General features: G+C 29.0%; 3 protein-coding genes across 6 annotated transcripts in view; 2 read left to right on the top strand and 1 right to left on the bottom strand.

The window, feature by feature from the left end:
- LOC111679124 (coiled-coil domain-containing protein lobo) overlaps nt 1-14,916 on the bottom strand; it is a 776,294-nt gene that overhangs the window by 615,035 nt on the left and 146,343 nt on the right.
- Nucleotides 1-14,916, top strand: part of LOC111685959 (protein distal antenna) — a 109,182-nt gene that overhangs the window by 65,486 nt on the left and 28,780 nt on the right. The window lies entirely within an intron of this gene.
- Nucleotides 11,017-12,001, top strand: LOC124418431 (deoxyuridine 5'-triphosphate nucleotidohydrolase-like). Of its 2 annotated transcripts, none has more exons than XM_046949222.1 (2): nt 11,017-11,170; nt 11,226-12,001. In XM_046949222.1, the coding sequence occupies exon 2, from the start codon at nt 11,226-11,228 to the stop codon at nt 11,775-11,777; it is 552 nt and encodes a 183-aa protein (XP_046805178.1). In that variant the 5' UTR covers nt 11,017-11,170; the 3' UTR covers nt 11,778-12,001. The 2 variants fall into 2 exon arrangements, with proteins under 2 accessions (XP_046805178.1, XP_046805179.1); XM_046949223.1 differs by having other exon boundaries at nt 11,019-11,166.

Here is a 14,916-nt window from a genome sequence, read left to right as displayed (position 1 = left end):
TTCTGGGACTATTGATTCATTAAGAGTCAATATACAGGTCCGCCTTCCGAAATCCACAAATTTACAACCAAATATTAGAGTTGGTTAAATGGAAATAACATAAATGTAATGTAATTAGTAATTAGAATGAATTAAATTCATAAAATGTTATAGAAAATTATAAATTTTAGCACATAAATTGTAATGGCATAGTGATAATTACATGAATTTATTACAATTTTTCTCAGATATGTGGCATTTCATTCACAAACAAATTTAATACGTTAATTTGTTCAAATTTTTCTATAAATTTAATATATATTAAAAGAAAATTTAGACTTAACGACACCTTGTTGTTACAAAATTCATAAACAAAAAATAAATGTGTACTTACGTCTTTTTTCTTTTTCTTGTAAAGTTGAAACCATTGGATTTATTGCTATGATGCTAATAGACCTAAATTATCGATTTCTATAAAAAACGAAATTCGAAAATCAAGTCGCTTACGTCCATTTTGCAAAAAGAGCTCGATATTATAAATTTCTTTGTACGTTTGTTTATTTGTTTGTGCGTCAATCACTCGTAAACGGATGAAATAATTTTCTTCAAATTTGGAAGAAAGAAAGATCTATGTCAGAAAGCGTCAATGGGCTTATAACTTTCCGAAAATTGGACTAGAAAGGGTAAAAATAGGTGAAAACGTCGAAAAACGGGAAAATTTGTACTTTTGTTCATAAAAACATATTTTTGGCTATTTTAATGCGAAAATATTTTCAATTTATCATTCTATAATGTCAGAAATATGTATTAGTAAAGTTGCGTTGCGAAAGTTAGAACAAAACTGGTTTTTAAAAAATTGGAAAAATGGGCAAAAATATGTATTGGGAAGCATTCGTTGCGAAAGTTGGACAAGGGGAGGGGGTGTGAAATAGGCATGTAGATAATTCAAACTTAAAGGGTAATTATTAGAGTATTCAAACGATTAATCGTCGTTCTGTTAATCGATTAATTTTTGACGATTAATCGTTCGAATAAATGAAAATTGTAAAATTTCAAATAACGAATAAACCGAATAATTTCTATCAATTAACCGATTAAGAAAAACACACTATTTAGCAGTAAAAATATTATGTATTTTCTACAAAATTTAATATTTTTATAATAAATTTCCTTCTTTTCTTAATCAATTTTCTATAATTAGGAAAATTTATTTGATGATTTTTGAAAATAAATCATGGAAATAATTATATCGCTTTTATTTTTACAACCAGTTTTTTGTGGAACATTGTTGTGTTATTAAGTATTTCTTATAAGTTTTCAGCAACAGTTATAGTTGAACTAGTGTTCAATGGAACGTATGAATTCTAGAACTTAAAAACAGTAATTTCTTTATATAGAAAAGCATTTCACATAAACAGGAATAATTTCTAGTATTTGATAAAAAACTAAACAAAGAATTAAAGTGAAAGAAGTGAAAATAATATTTTTGTTTATAAACCGTGCAAAAGTTATTTTCAAACATGAAAAAGTCTATCCGTACAGGAAACTGTGGACCATTAGTATTAACTCTGTGTACTCAGTTTTTCATAATCAGCACTTATGCTCCTGTAAAAGGACTTTAATGTTAAAAAGACATCTAATTTCAAAAGATGGAATTCCAAATTTATATTAAAAAGTTGGTTATAATATTAATTTCAAATGAAGCTGAGTTTCTCTGCTTCGAAATAATATAATTAATTTCAAATTATCAAGATCATCAGGAAAGAATTGGAAATCTTAAAGAAAATTTGTCACAAAAAAGTATTTAAAAGTTTTTGAGTCGAAAATGAAACCTTTTTAATTTAATTTCTTTTTCTTTTTTCTCTAAGTGAGACAGGTAAATAATATAAATAGAATGTACAGATTCCCAACTTTTATTTAATACCAATATTAGAATTATAAAATACATATAAATATTTTAAATATTCGTTTGCAGTCCTTTAAACTTTGAAATCTTTTTATAAGGACATAAAAATCGGAGTACGCAATTCTATAAGTGGAATCTATTTTCACATGCTTATCAACTTTCCCATGTGTGAATGCTTTTTTCAAAATTGTTACAGGGTGTATATGAAGAAAATTATTGTTAAAAGCAACAATAACATCTAGTTTCCTTTTTTTCGAATAACCGAATAATTTTTAATTATCCGATTATTAACCGGCTAACGCAAAACCTCAAATAATTATTTGTCGAATAAACTGAGTAAGATAAAAACCCGAATAATTGAATACCCTGGTAATTATGTGTAGTTTAGGTACTTTTTCGGAAATATGGAAATACTTGAGAAGTATTTTGCTGTAATCAGTAAAATGATATATTTTAGAATAAGTAAATTAAAATGGGTAAAAAGGGGAGTTTCGTGTTTTTCATAAGGTCCACACCTAAATGGCTGGGCCGACTTTAAGAAATTTTCAACAGAAATGTATGTTCACTTAGAAGTTTCATTTGGTTATATCATTATTCAAAAGAAAATCAAAATTGGACGAAACACGGAACGCGGTAAAATTATTAATCTTTTTTTAAATTAAGAAACTTACCCCCTCATTCACTACAAATTTACAGATAAAAGGAACGAATTTTGTTGTATAATCTTAAAATGATATGAAGTTTTTGAATTTGTGTGAATTATGATCAAATTTGTCAAAAATATCAATATTTTTGACAAATTAAACTGCAAAGGAAATATTTGTATTTTTGCTACATTTTTTGATGCAATAACGGAATAATGAAATATCAACCACACACACCAAGAATGTCTTGGAAAGTATTAAAAAGCAAGAAATACAATTTTTTACTATAAATACAAATTTTTTGAAACCGCTTAACCGAGACATTTAAACCGGATAATCCGGTTTTAACAAAAAAATTTAAAAATACAAATTATTATAAAATTGTGTTATTTGGAACTCCGGTAGCAAGTGAAATTTTTTCCGAACTTTTTTTTGTCCACTATCAAAAAAGGTGGGGGTATATATACTCTGCGTCCTTATTAATTTCCAAGACGATCTAGCCCTGTCCGTCTGTCTGTTGAAAGCACGATAGAGTCCGAATGAGAAGAGCTAAGCAGCTGAAATTTTGCATAAATATTTTTTATTTTTTATCGGTCTATGTTTCCGCATAGCCCCCATACAATTCACCACACAAAATATTTACTATTTATAGTTTTACAACAACGGTAATCAAGCCATCTCTTCTTTTTGCTGTTTATTCTCTTAACTAAGAGCTTCCAAATAAGTGACATTTTATTTCAATTTCTATTACTCACAGTGAAATATTTAATATTTGCTAAAAAAGTGAACTTTTTTCGCGAGCACAAAAAATGCAACGCAATGAAATAACAGTAAATTTAATTTTAAATTTTTATTGCGTTTTGAATGAAAGTTTCTTGAAGAAATTATACAATACGAATATTATAATAGTAGTAACTATTATAATATTCGTATTTAAAAAGGAACTATTATTAAAGCTCTATGAGATAAAAATTCATGCTTGCAATTAGTTTGTTTTTAAGTGAAAAATTTGGCGTAAATAGATCTGTATTACGATTTGACCTAAGAAAAAACGTGGAAAGGTAACAGATAGTGGTCATACTTGGAAAAGTCCGTCGCATGATTAAATGTTCAAAATCGCTTAACGAAAGATGTCAGTTAACGTTGCTAGTTGCGAGCTATAGGTGTCTCTGTTGGAGTTCAAATTGCCCGCAGGTTTGACAAAGTGAAATTTGCTTAGAAAATGATTCACAAAGGAATCCCAGATTAGTAGAGTCAATAAAAAGTACCGCTTTGAGTTTGAGAAATGTGTTAAGCATTGGTCAGGTTGTACTGCAAATGCTTGACATATAATCAGTGAAATCACAGAGAAAATCTCGCTTCTTGCATCACTCCAAAATGGATTTTTCGACATATGTGACTATTAAATGAATATATTGCCATTGTCTAGGTCATCTAGTAAGAAATGTATGGTATCGGAGCCAAATAAATTTATTTACTCACGTCGTCACATAAGGCCTTAACCAGTTGTTTACTTGACCAATGCTGATATGTTTAGCAAAATAACGGGGCTTGTTTTTCTTGACTCTAATGATGGGTTCCATAGTTAAAGTTTTTCAAGCAAATTACACCTTATTAAATATAAAAAATAACAAATATAAAATATTTCACTTTACGTAATAGAAATTGAAACAAAATTTCGCTTATTTGTAAGCTCTGAGTTAAGAGTATAAACAGCAAAAAGAAGAGATGGATTCATTACCGTTATTTCGTAAGAGACAAAATTGAAGATCATATCGTCACGCGTTGCATTTTTTGTGCTCGCTATTTCTTACTTTTTCGTTCTTCAAAAACAAATATTTAATTTGTCGCACAATTTTTCTTTATTATGAAATTGTATTAAATAGTAAAATATTAAACTAAGTAGTACAGCATTGAGTTATAGAGGGATTACAAATATTTTACAAATTTAAAATTTATTTACAAAACATATAAAACCGCTTACTAACAAGTCAATTACAGTTAATTTTAAAAACAATATAACGAAGAAATATAATATATTTTTCCTTAATAATTGAAATTATGTAAAAACTTTACTGCTTTCTATGCCAAATTTCATATTAGCAACAAATACATATATGATTATGAAATTGTTTCAATATATGAATATGTATTGAAATATATGTATATGGAAACTATCACCAATTCCGCCAATTTTCGAATAAGAAAATTTGTGAAAATATATGTTTCATATATGAATACATAGAGCAAGATTTCTAAAATCCTGTATATTGCTTTATTTTTTCGACAAATGTTGAAAACATATTTTGTATCACTGAACACCAAGAAGTGAAACGTCAAAAAGTACTGTCAGTCGAGGCCTAACTCTATGAATATATTAGTAAAATTTTCAAGCCAACCTAGTTGCAAAAAATCGGATTTAAAAATATTGAAAAACATATTACATTTAAATAAATATTTTAAAAGATTTTTTTTTCAATATTTTGCAACATAATTTATCAATAAACATTTTAGAAGAATGTATGTTTGCTTTTCTGCGATATTGAAAACAAAAAGTTTTTATTTGAAATATTTTTTCAACGGGAAAAATTAATGTCAAACATGTATGAATGTATAGTCGGACGTAGCCGACCATATGATACCCTACACCAGTCAGTATGTATGTTAAAAATGGGGATTATTTAAAAAAAAACATTTGATTTGTTTTGTAACTTTATTTCGGAATATTTTTATATTTTTTTTTTGCAAAAAATAAATTTTTTACAAGAGGGCTCAAAGGGGAGTAAGGCAAAATATGACCCTATCCTTATAAATGTTGGTAGGGGGAGTTAAGTCTTCTTCAATATTATTTATGTAGAATTTAAAAGTGTCACTGGTGTTTATAAGTGAATTTTTTAACCTTTAAATCATTTTCTGAAGGGGAGTTTGTATGGGGGCTAGGGTCAAATGAAGCCCGATCATTACAAAAATCGGTAGTGTCATTTAAACTTATATAAAACTAAGTTTTCTCGACTTATGTTGACAAAATAGATGATTTAAATTAATTATAAGCCCAAAGAACCTTTTTGAGGGGTACGGTTGTATGGGGGCAATTCGAAATAATGGACCGATATTAACCATTTTAGGTACAGGCTTCGTCCTTGGGCCAAAAAAGGCGTGTGCCAAATTTCATCCAATTATCTTGAAAATTGCGGCATGGACAGCCAGCCAGACGGACGGACATAGCTTAATCGACTCATCGATTCTAAGCCGATTGGTATACTTTAAGGTGAGTATGGGACAAATATTTTTGTCTGTTACAAACATCAGCACAAACCCAATATACCCTCCTCATTAAAGTGGTGTAGGGTATAAAAAATATAGCAGCATATAGGAGAAACTGATTGTTAAAGACCTAACTGGTAAAAATGTTTTATTAAAAGCACAAAAATAAACACAGTTATTCAAAAGGTAACAAAACATTTGGGTCTTCAAATCTTTGCCGAACATGACCAACGGGAAACGAAAGTAGACAATTAATTGATCCAATTCCCCGAAGGGTTTTTAAAAGTTAGCTCGTATTGATAATTTATATGCATTTTAAACTTTTTTTACCCTCCACCACCATCAGTGGTGATAGATTCACTATTATCCAAAGCAGTTTGGTATTGAAAATGAAAATGAATCAAAATTTTAAATTTCAAACAATTTCAAAATTTCAAACAACCTCGAAAAAATAATAAGGATTTTCATTTAAACGCTTAAGTTTCCCACTTGTGCAAGTGGGCAAGTTTATTCGACATGTTTCATGAAATCCATGTTTAAATTCTGTTCAATTACAATTTTTATAAACACTTAAAAACAATGTCAAACAAAATCAAAAAATGTTAGTTGTTTTTCGTTTTTGTTACAATAGCAAAATAAAAGTAAAAATTGTACTTAAACTACTCGCTCGTTATCTAGAAAAGCACATTAGAAATATAATAAGTCTTGAAGCATTTTCGCATCATTAATTTTGTCATTCAGTTTAGTCTGTCTATTGAAAGCACAGTAGGGGCCCCGCCAGTAAGAGTTAGGACATTAAAAATGGTCCACAATTTTTACCTAACTCCCGTACAGCTGGCATAGGAATAATAATAAAATAATGTGAAGGAACTTTTAACTATAAGGGCAGTGTCACACGTTCAATATTTATCATGATATTTGCTGTATTTTGATATGTATTGAAAGCGTAGCATGTAATATTGATGGCTCATGTTCCAGAAAACCCAAATTTTCTGAAATCCAAAATTAGTAGCAATATTTACAATGGATTAACTGATAAATATTGAACATGTAACATGCTTTATGATATTAATCACGTTTTATTTGTAAAATTTCGAAAAATAAATAAAATAGAAGAAATAACAATGAAGTATTGTTTTAGGAGTTATTAAAAATTTCGTACACTCGTTTAATTAGAAACAGAAAATATTTCTGTTTCCTCACTATTACATTTAAAATCAAAACATGATTTAATTTAATGGAACTTCCTATTTATAATGACTTCTTGAAGTGTCTTCTTCTTGAAGTAATGACTTCTTAAAGTCCCTACTTGTATTGACTTCTATAAGATCGGAAAGAACGCTATTTAAAATCAAGAAAGTCGGCCCATAAAGAGACATAAGACGGAGATATGAGCAAAAGTCGGATACAACCTCAAAGTTCAATCAAAAATTAAGATTTTTTCTTGATGCTCAGACAGAATAAACAAAAAACAACAAATTACATAATCATACAGTAAATTTTTATTGTACTTGCATGTTTATAAAAACGTCACGTAACGAATGAAGCAGTGTGTTGTTATTAGCTAAAAACGTGAAATAAACTATTTAAAGTCCGTATTAAGTGGGAACCTTTAAAGGGATTTTTTTGGTACTTTTTCGTTCTTCAAAAGATACTTTTTGAATTTTTTGTAATATTGAATCTAGAGACATAAAATAAAGCACGTAGGGCCCGGAGTAAGTGATAATTTTCTGAAATATTCAACCTCGAAGTGTGAAATTATAATGTTTATAAGTAAGGTTGATAAAAACGAATTATGGAATAAATATTTTATACTTTCATTGATTTTGTTTGAACTACTGTTTGATTATAATTGTGTTTTATATTTATTATTATTTTAATGAAAGTTATTTAATAACTACAATTTAAATTCGCTCCTAAATATTCTAAATTTTACACATTTTCTACTGATGTTTACATATGAATGTATGTAGATTTAACTGTTAATATTTCTAATACCCTATGAAAATTATGCAAAAAATTAGCAATCAGGGGAATTTCAGACGATGAAAATTGGCACATAGCTTCTCCTTTGCATAATTATGGGAGATATTGGAGGTATTTGACGAATGTCTCAAACTCGCTCTACCTGTAATTTTAGATAGTACCACAGGCAGTCGCGGATCTACGGGAAAAAATAATATTACCATCAAATTTTATTAATATCAGACTTTATATTTAAATATTTTGTAACAATTTTTTAATTTTCAAAAGAGTAAAAACACTACACAGAAAAAAAAATAATTTTAAATAATTACTTATACAGATTGAATTTCAAAAAATACAATAAATGAAAATGAGTTTTTTGGTAATTGTAATCATATTTAATTTTTTCTCTGTGTATAAAAGCTAGTTGAAAACTAAGACTGATTTCAATGAAATTTAATTTCTGATTTCAATGAAATTTAGTTATATTTATTTTATTTTCCAGACTTTAAAGATTATGTTGACAATTATTTTTTTTTTCAAATTATATTCATAATTGTGACCTGTGACCCCATCGGAAATTTCGTATAGACGGATATTGCACTATGGGGCAGAGAGTAATGCTTAGCTAAGGATTGTAACAGAAATTAATTATGTATTTTAAACATTTATTAGAAAGAAAAAAGGCGACATTATCTGTATTGGAGTTAAAAATGTTAAGACTTTCAAATCCAATGTAATGAACAAATATGAAATATATATCTCAAAAACAAGTAGGAAAGTATAGTCGGGCATGGCCGACCATATGATACCCTACACCATGAGTATATTTTTACAATTTTTACTTTTATAAAATTTTTATTTTTTGTAACATTATTCAATGATATGTATTTAGCCAAAATCTTATTTTAAATTGCATAAATTGGATATATAATTTGACATTGAATATATACATGTTTCACTGCAATATCGATAACAATATAAGTTTGTTTATTATGCAATACTAATAATATCCTCCGAAAACTTTTTAAACCATCCACCACCATCAGTCGTGATAGAATATATATAATAGCTTGGTATTCCGTGTGTAGCATCAAGAAATTTTCATGTGAAAGAAAATACCAAATATGGACAGAAATCATTTTTCATTGTTAAATAAATTGATTATTGATTTGATGCAAATAGGTTTTCTACATGTATCAATCACTCTACGTATTTTTTTTTCGAATCGGTTCATATTTAGTCATAGTTTCCATATAAGGTCCTCTTTCGAAAATCACATATACTCATATATAAAATTCCTCTTGAGTATGTGTCTTGTGTATATATAAACCATTCTAAAACCTTTTTCGGATCGGTCCATTATTGGTCATAGGTCCGATATAAGGTTCACTTCTGAAAATCATTCAAACGCACATATTTCATTGTCAAATAAAGCATCTAACACTTTTTGTCGAAGAAATAAGTGCAGCTGACGAAAAAAAAGTTCTAGAATTGGCAGCACTTATTATAAAATAATTTTTGAGTCTAAACTTAATAGGTAGGGTTCTATAAATCGACTTTCGAATAATCGACTTTTTTGATACCCGTTAAGAAAACAACCTATTAAAAAAACAGCAAACCGTAACAGCTGTTTTTGTTTGTTGTGTGGTGAGTTTTATTAAAAACATTAAGTTTGTGTGTGGCTAATTTGGCGATTTTTCGATAAACTTACAAAATAAGATAATTTTTTATAACTTCTGGAACAAATGAAAATGAAACAAAATATTTATTAAATAAATTTACTTTAAATCTTTTGAGATTTGCGTTCAAACTTTTTTAGTATAGCAGACCTTTCATTTTCCGAATAAGAATTTTTACCACAAAAATTTACATTTTTAAAGGATAGAAAATTGACAAAAAATTTATAAAGTAAATAATTAGGTTAAGAAGGATTATGCACCAGAAAAAGCTGCATCCCCGCTGGGAAACCGTAAGGTCATTGTGATTCCCTTCATGGACAGTGAAGATCTTAAGATAAAGAAACAAAAAACTATAATAAAAACAAGAAAGGTAATAAGTAGAGAGGAGAGAAGAATGGAAACAGGCCGATTCTCAAAGGGTTTCCACCCAGAAGATTTACCAGTCAATGCTCTAAAGAAGTAAAGTAAGAGAAAATTAGTCTCCTTATAAAACCTAGTCGAAAAAATGACTAATTCCCTTGATAAAACCTAGTAGACTATTTCTTCTCATCCCCGTATATTAGTCTCCCATTTGTTTACAAAGGCCCTAATTGAGCAATCCCCTATTAGCATCTTTATCTGAATCCTTAGACATTGTCTATCCAGTATTACACACCCTAGAACGATGAAATCCGGAAAAAATGTATGCCAACCGACTTAAAGTTCTATCTAGGTTTTTATCGTGCACAAGATCGTCCGATATCATTTATATATCATTTTCCATATATGACCATAGTAACATTTTTTGAATGTTTTTTATTAAAAGGCATTCTGTAACGATATAATCCCAAATATATTTTTAATTTATCAGATTTGTTCCTTTCCACATTTATATACATATTTTAATTGATCAAAAATATTTTTTTTAATGTAAATCATGAAAATCAATTTTTTGAATTTTTTCCACGTGCATAAACACATATTGAAAATGTAAATAATGAAAACGAGTTTTTGTGTCTTTTCCACGTGCAGAAACACATATTTGTAAACAAAAATAACTCATCACACCAAAAAAATGTTTATTTTGTTAAAACAGCTGTTACGGTTTGTTTTATTTTTCGTCGGGTTGTTTTCTTTATGTGCGTACATTTTCCGACTATTCGACTTTTATTAACAAAGTCGACTTTTCGACTTTTTTTCATAGACGAAGTCGAGTTAACGACTTTTTTAGAACAAATAGACTTCGACTTTTCGATTTTTTTTCGACAAAAAGTCGATTGTTCGATTATTCGAAAGTCGATTTATAGAACCCTAACTCTCACTTGTTTATATTAGTTTTGCACTTTTTTAAAAGTTTGGAGATGTTTTTACAAAGTATTTTGTAAATGCATTAAAAAACTAAAAAATCAATTTTGCTTTTATCTTATTTATCTTTTTCTTAATCCAAAATTGTTTAGAAACTGATTTTTTACCAGACGTTTTTCAAAATATTTATTTCTAAAATCCCACTTTTAAATCTCTCTGATTTCGTTTTATTTAAAATCTTTAATAACTAAACGTAACATAGCCAGCTTATAGCCGTTTATAAACCGTCGCCGAAATGGTTAGTGACAATCGACGGCTTTAATGCTTGTCTGCTCAGGTCTCTCTCAGGCGTCAACCGCCAAATTTGCAAAACATTTTTTTGCATATTTGCAGTGACGCTATCATTTTCGGTGTTTTACCATTTAATAAGAATTGTCCCGTTGTATGTAAGGATATTAAGTTGTTTGTTGAAAGGAAGTGATAATAGATTTATTTTTCTAGATGCAACCTGAAAAAAAATCAATTGACAACGAACAACCAGCAGTAAAGAAAATGAAGGTCGATGGAAAATGTGTAATGCGTTGGGCCAAGCTAACTGAGAATGCTTTTGAACCAGTTCGTGGTTCTGAACGTGCTGCTGGTTACGATTTACGCAGTGCCTATGATCTAACTGTACCAGCCCGGGGTAAAGCTGTTGTAAATACCGACTTGCAAATTCAAGTGCCCAATGGTTCGTATGGAAGAGTGGCGCCTCGCTCTGGTCTTGCAATTAAAAACTTCATCGATGTTGGCGCTGGCGTCGTAGACGAAGATTATCGTGGAAATCTGGGTGTAGTACTGTTTAATCACTCCGATCAAGATTTCGAAGTCAAACGTGGTGATCGCATTGCGCAGTTGATCTGCGAACGAATTTTCTACCCTGAATTGGAACAAGTCGATAAATTGGAAAAAACTAAAAGAGGAGATAGTGGTTTTGGTTCAACTGGCGTTAAAGATTTACCATCAGAAGTATTAGCCGCAGATGCTGAAAAGGAAAAAGCCAATGGAAAATAATTTCATTTACATCTACATATGAATTTCACAATTCGAAGCCAATTGTTATTGCTACGAATTTGTGTGTAGTGGTTAAGTTTTGTATTATTCATTGTTTTTTTTTTTAATATAATTAAACACGTAATCTATAAATATTTTTTTATATAAAAGAGGAGGCTTATCATTTCATCATTCCACAGCAGAGAAAATATTCTCTAAAAATAAAATTATTTCTTAAATTTTAATTCAGATTTTGATTTGGAGCTATTAAAGCTCCAAAATTCTGAAAATTTAATGAAATATTTAATATTTAGGTGATTAGGAATTAAAATTAATCCTTCAAAGTTGTTTTTGATTACTCAGTAGTTGTTGCTGAGGTTGACAGCCCTTGGCCGAAAAATTTCGGGTCATTCCGGTACGTAGAACCGGCTGTCGGGGAATGGATTACTCAGTTAATTTTGTTTGCTAGTTTAAGCACCCAGTGGAGGCGGTATAAATTTGAGCAAGAAATGCAAAAGTGTAAATAGCCAATGCAAAAAATTAACACGATTTTTATAAAAAAAACATTAAGTCGGTATACTTTAAGGTGGGTATTGGACCAATATTTTTGTATGTTACAAACATCAGCACAAACGTATAATACCCTCCCCACTATAGTGGTGTAGGGTATAACAACAAATGTTATGCGAAAATATTTCTCAACCAAAATATAGGAAAATCAATTCCCACGCAGTGAAAGAGCCTTATTTTAATTATAACCCTTCTGTACATTGTATCTATATTAGTTAACTGAATACAAAACGTGTATGTACATGCGAAAATAATAAATTCGGGAAAACGCTAAAGAAAGGATAGTAGATCGATATGGTTGGCTGGACGTTTTCAAAAAATTGTATATACAACAACCCAAATGACGATGATAAGAAAATGAATACGATTTTTGCTTGGCAATATAAATATACAAAATGACCCGCACTACGACAGCTGACCACTACCCACGACTACTGCTTCACCTTGGAATCTACAACATCTAGTCATTTAAACAACCAAACTTTCTACTATTCTTCTAACTAACTAATAATATATGTATGTTTATTTCCACTACCCCCTTCGAATAAACACCTTTTATATATACATACATACATACATACATACATACATACATACATACATACATACATACATACATACATACATACATACATACATACATACATACATACATACATACATTCATACATACATATATTTGTATGGGTGTATATGGAATTTCTTCAGTTTGGTTCACTTACCCACGCTACATAACTGTAGTGTTTCGAGCAGCAATCAAACTCCATTATATAGTTTTGTTTCTGGCCTGCTAAAGTAACATTTTGCTTCTTTGCTTTTACAATTTAGCATAGATGTAAAATCCCACACACTTCCAAACGCACAAAATTTAAAATACATACAAATTTTTAATGTACGTACATATGTATATACATATGTATATCATTAAAGATACTCGGACTAAAGTACAATAAATGTGCTAGGATAATGTTCCATCTCTGTTTAGCATCTCGGTGAGGACTTAAATACGCACATACTATCTAGCACAAAAGTTGCTGTCGGTGTGTATGCCAATGTGTACTAAGATCTAGGACACACATGATGCTTGCTGTTGTAAAATCTTTGTTGTCGTGGTCATCGTATGATGCCATCATAACCAACCCAATCTCCACCCATTTTTCGTTTCTTACTTACCGACGACTATTATACAGAAAGCTACACAAAGTCACATAGCCCAAGATTAGAAAATAGAAATTTACATACATACACATTTTACCAGTGAGTTTCTCAAATCACCTCAAACCATTCAGATGTAAGAAATTTTAGTAATATGCTCGTCACATGCATATACTTATATATACATGTTAGGATGGTACCACTTGGATGGAACTAAATAGTTCTAAGATTTTTAGATTTTAATTCGCATTCTAAATGAATACTAAATGTCTAGTAGATGTCAAATAAAATTCCTCATACTAATTTGAATAAAGCATAGATAACATTAACATAAGAAATCTGAGTATAATTTGATGGAATTTTAAGGACGTCATTGATTGTTCTTTTAAATTATTTAAGGACAAAAAACCTATTTTTATACATATTATTTTCGAGATATAGGTATTTGAAAATAATTTTTAAAATGTTATATTATTATAGATGAGATTCTACTCGGTATTTACTCATTAGTCGGGAAAATTTTGTGTAAATACCTCTTTTAATATTTTTGGGGTATTTAATGTTTAAAATGCAAATCTTAGACTAATCTCTTATAATTGCTGAAATATTTCGAAAAAATAATGATCATTTTGTTAAACTCAAATACTAAGCCCCTTATTTTGTAAAACACTTTAAAATTGTTTGCAATTTTTTTCGCAGAATAATTTGTTTCTTCTAAAAACAGACGCTGTCAATCAGAGCTCTAAAAGAATTCAATCCCAATTTTTTCGAAATAAAGTTATATTTGAAAAAATTTTTAATTCTTCAAAGTTCGATTTGATTTAATTCATGGAATTAATTCTTAAAGCTTTGGATGAAGTTGAATTAATTCACTAATGAAATAATTTCTTTAGAATTTCAAATACTTTCTGAATAAATTTTGTTTGCATTCAGTATGCTGAATTAAAATACATTTAAACAATTCCTATTTATTTTTAAACTCCTTAAATGCAATCTTTATTGCATTTAAACATATTTTTTTATTTAATTTGTAATAGAAAGAATTAAACAAATAATAAATTCAATTGAATTCATTCCTATTAAAAATAAATTCTCTTAGAAATTCATTCAACGGAATATATAGCCAAGGAATTCAGATGTAACATTCGAAAATTTAAAACCGAATTAAAAATAAAAGGGAATTAATACCAAATAGAATTCATTTATTCCGAGTTTGGTGTCAATAGAACTCGTTGCTATGAAAACGAAAAAAATATATTTTATGTATTTCAAAATACTCATATTTGCAATTTTTGGAATCGCTACACCTTAATAACTTTTTGTATCACCAAACAAGTATGAAATTATAGTCGGGCGTAGCCGACTATATGATACCCTACACCTGTCAGTATGTATGTTAAAAATGGGGATTATTTAAAAAAAAGCATTTGGTTTG

This window comes from Lucilia cuprina, chromosome 4 (assembly GCF_022045245.1).
Source record: "Lucilia cuprina isolate Lc7/37 chromosome 4, ASM2204524v1, whole genome shotgun sequence".
NCBI lineage: Eukaryota > Metazoa > Arthropoda > Insecta > Diptera > Calliphoridae > Lucilia > Lucilia cuprina.
This window is presented reverse-complemented; position numbering and strand designations above follow the sequence as displayed.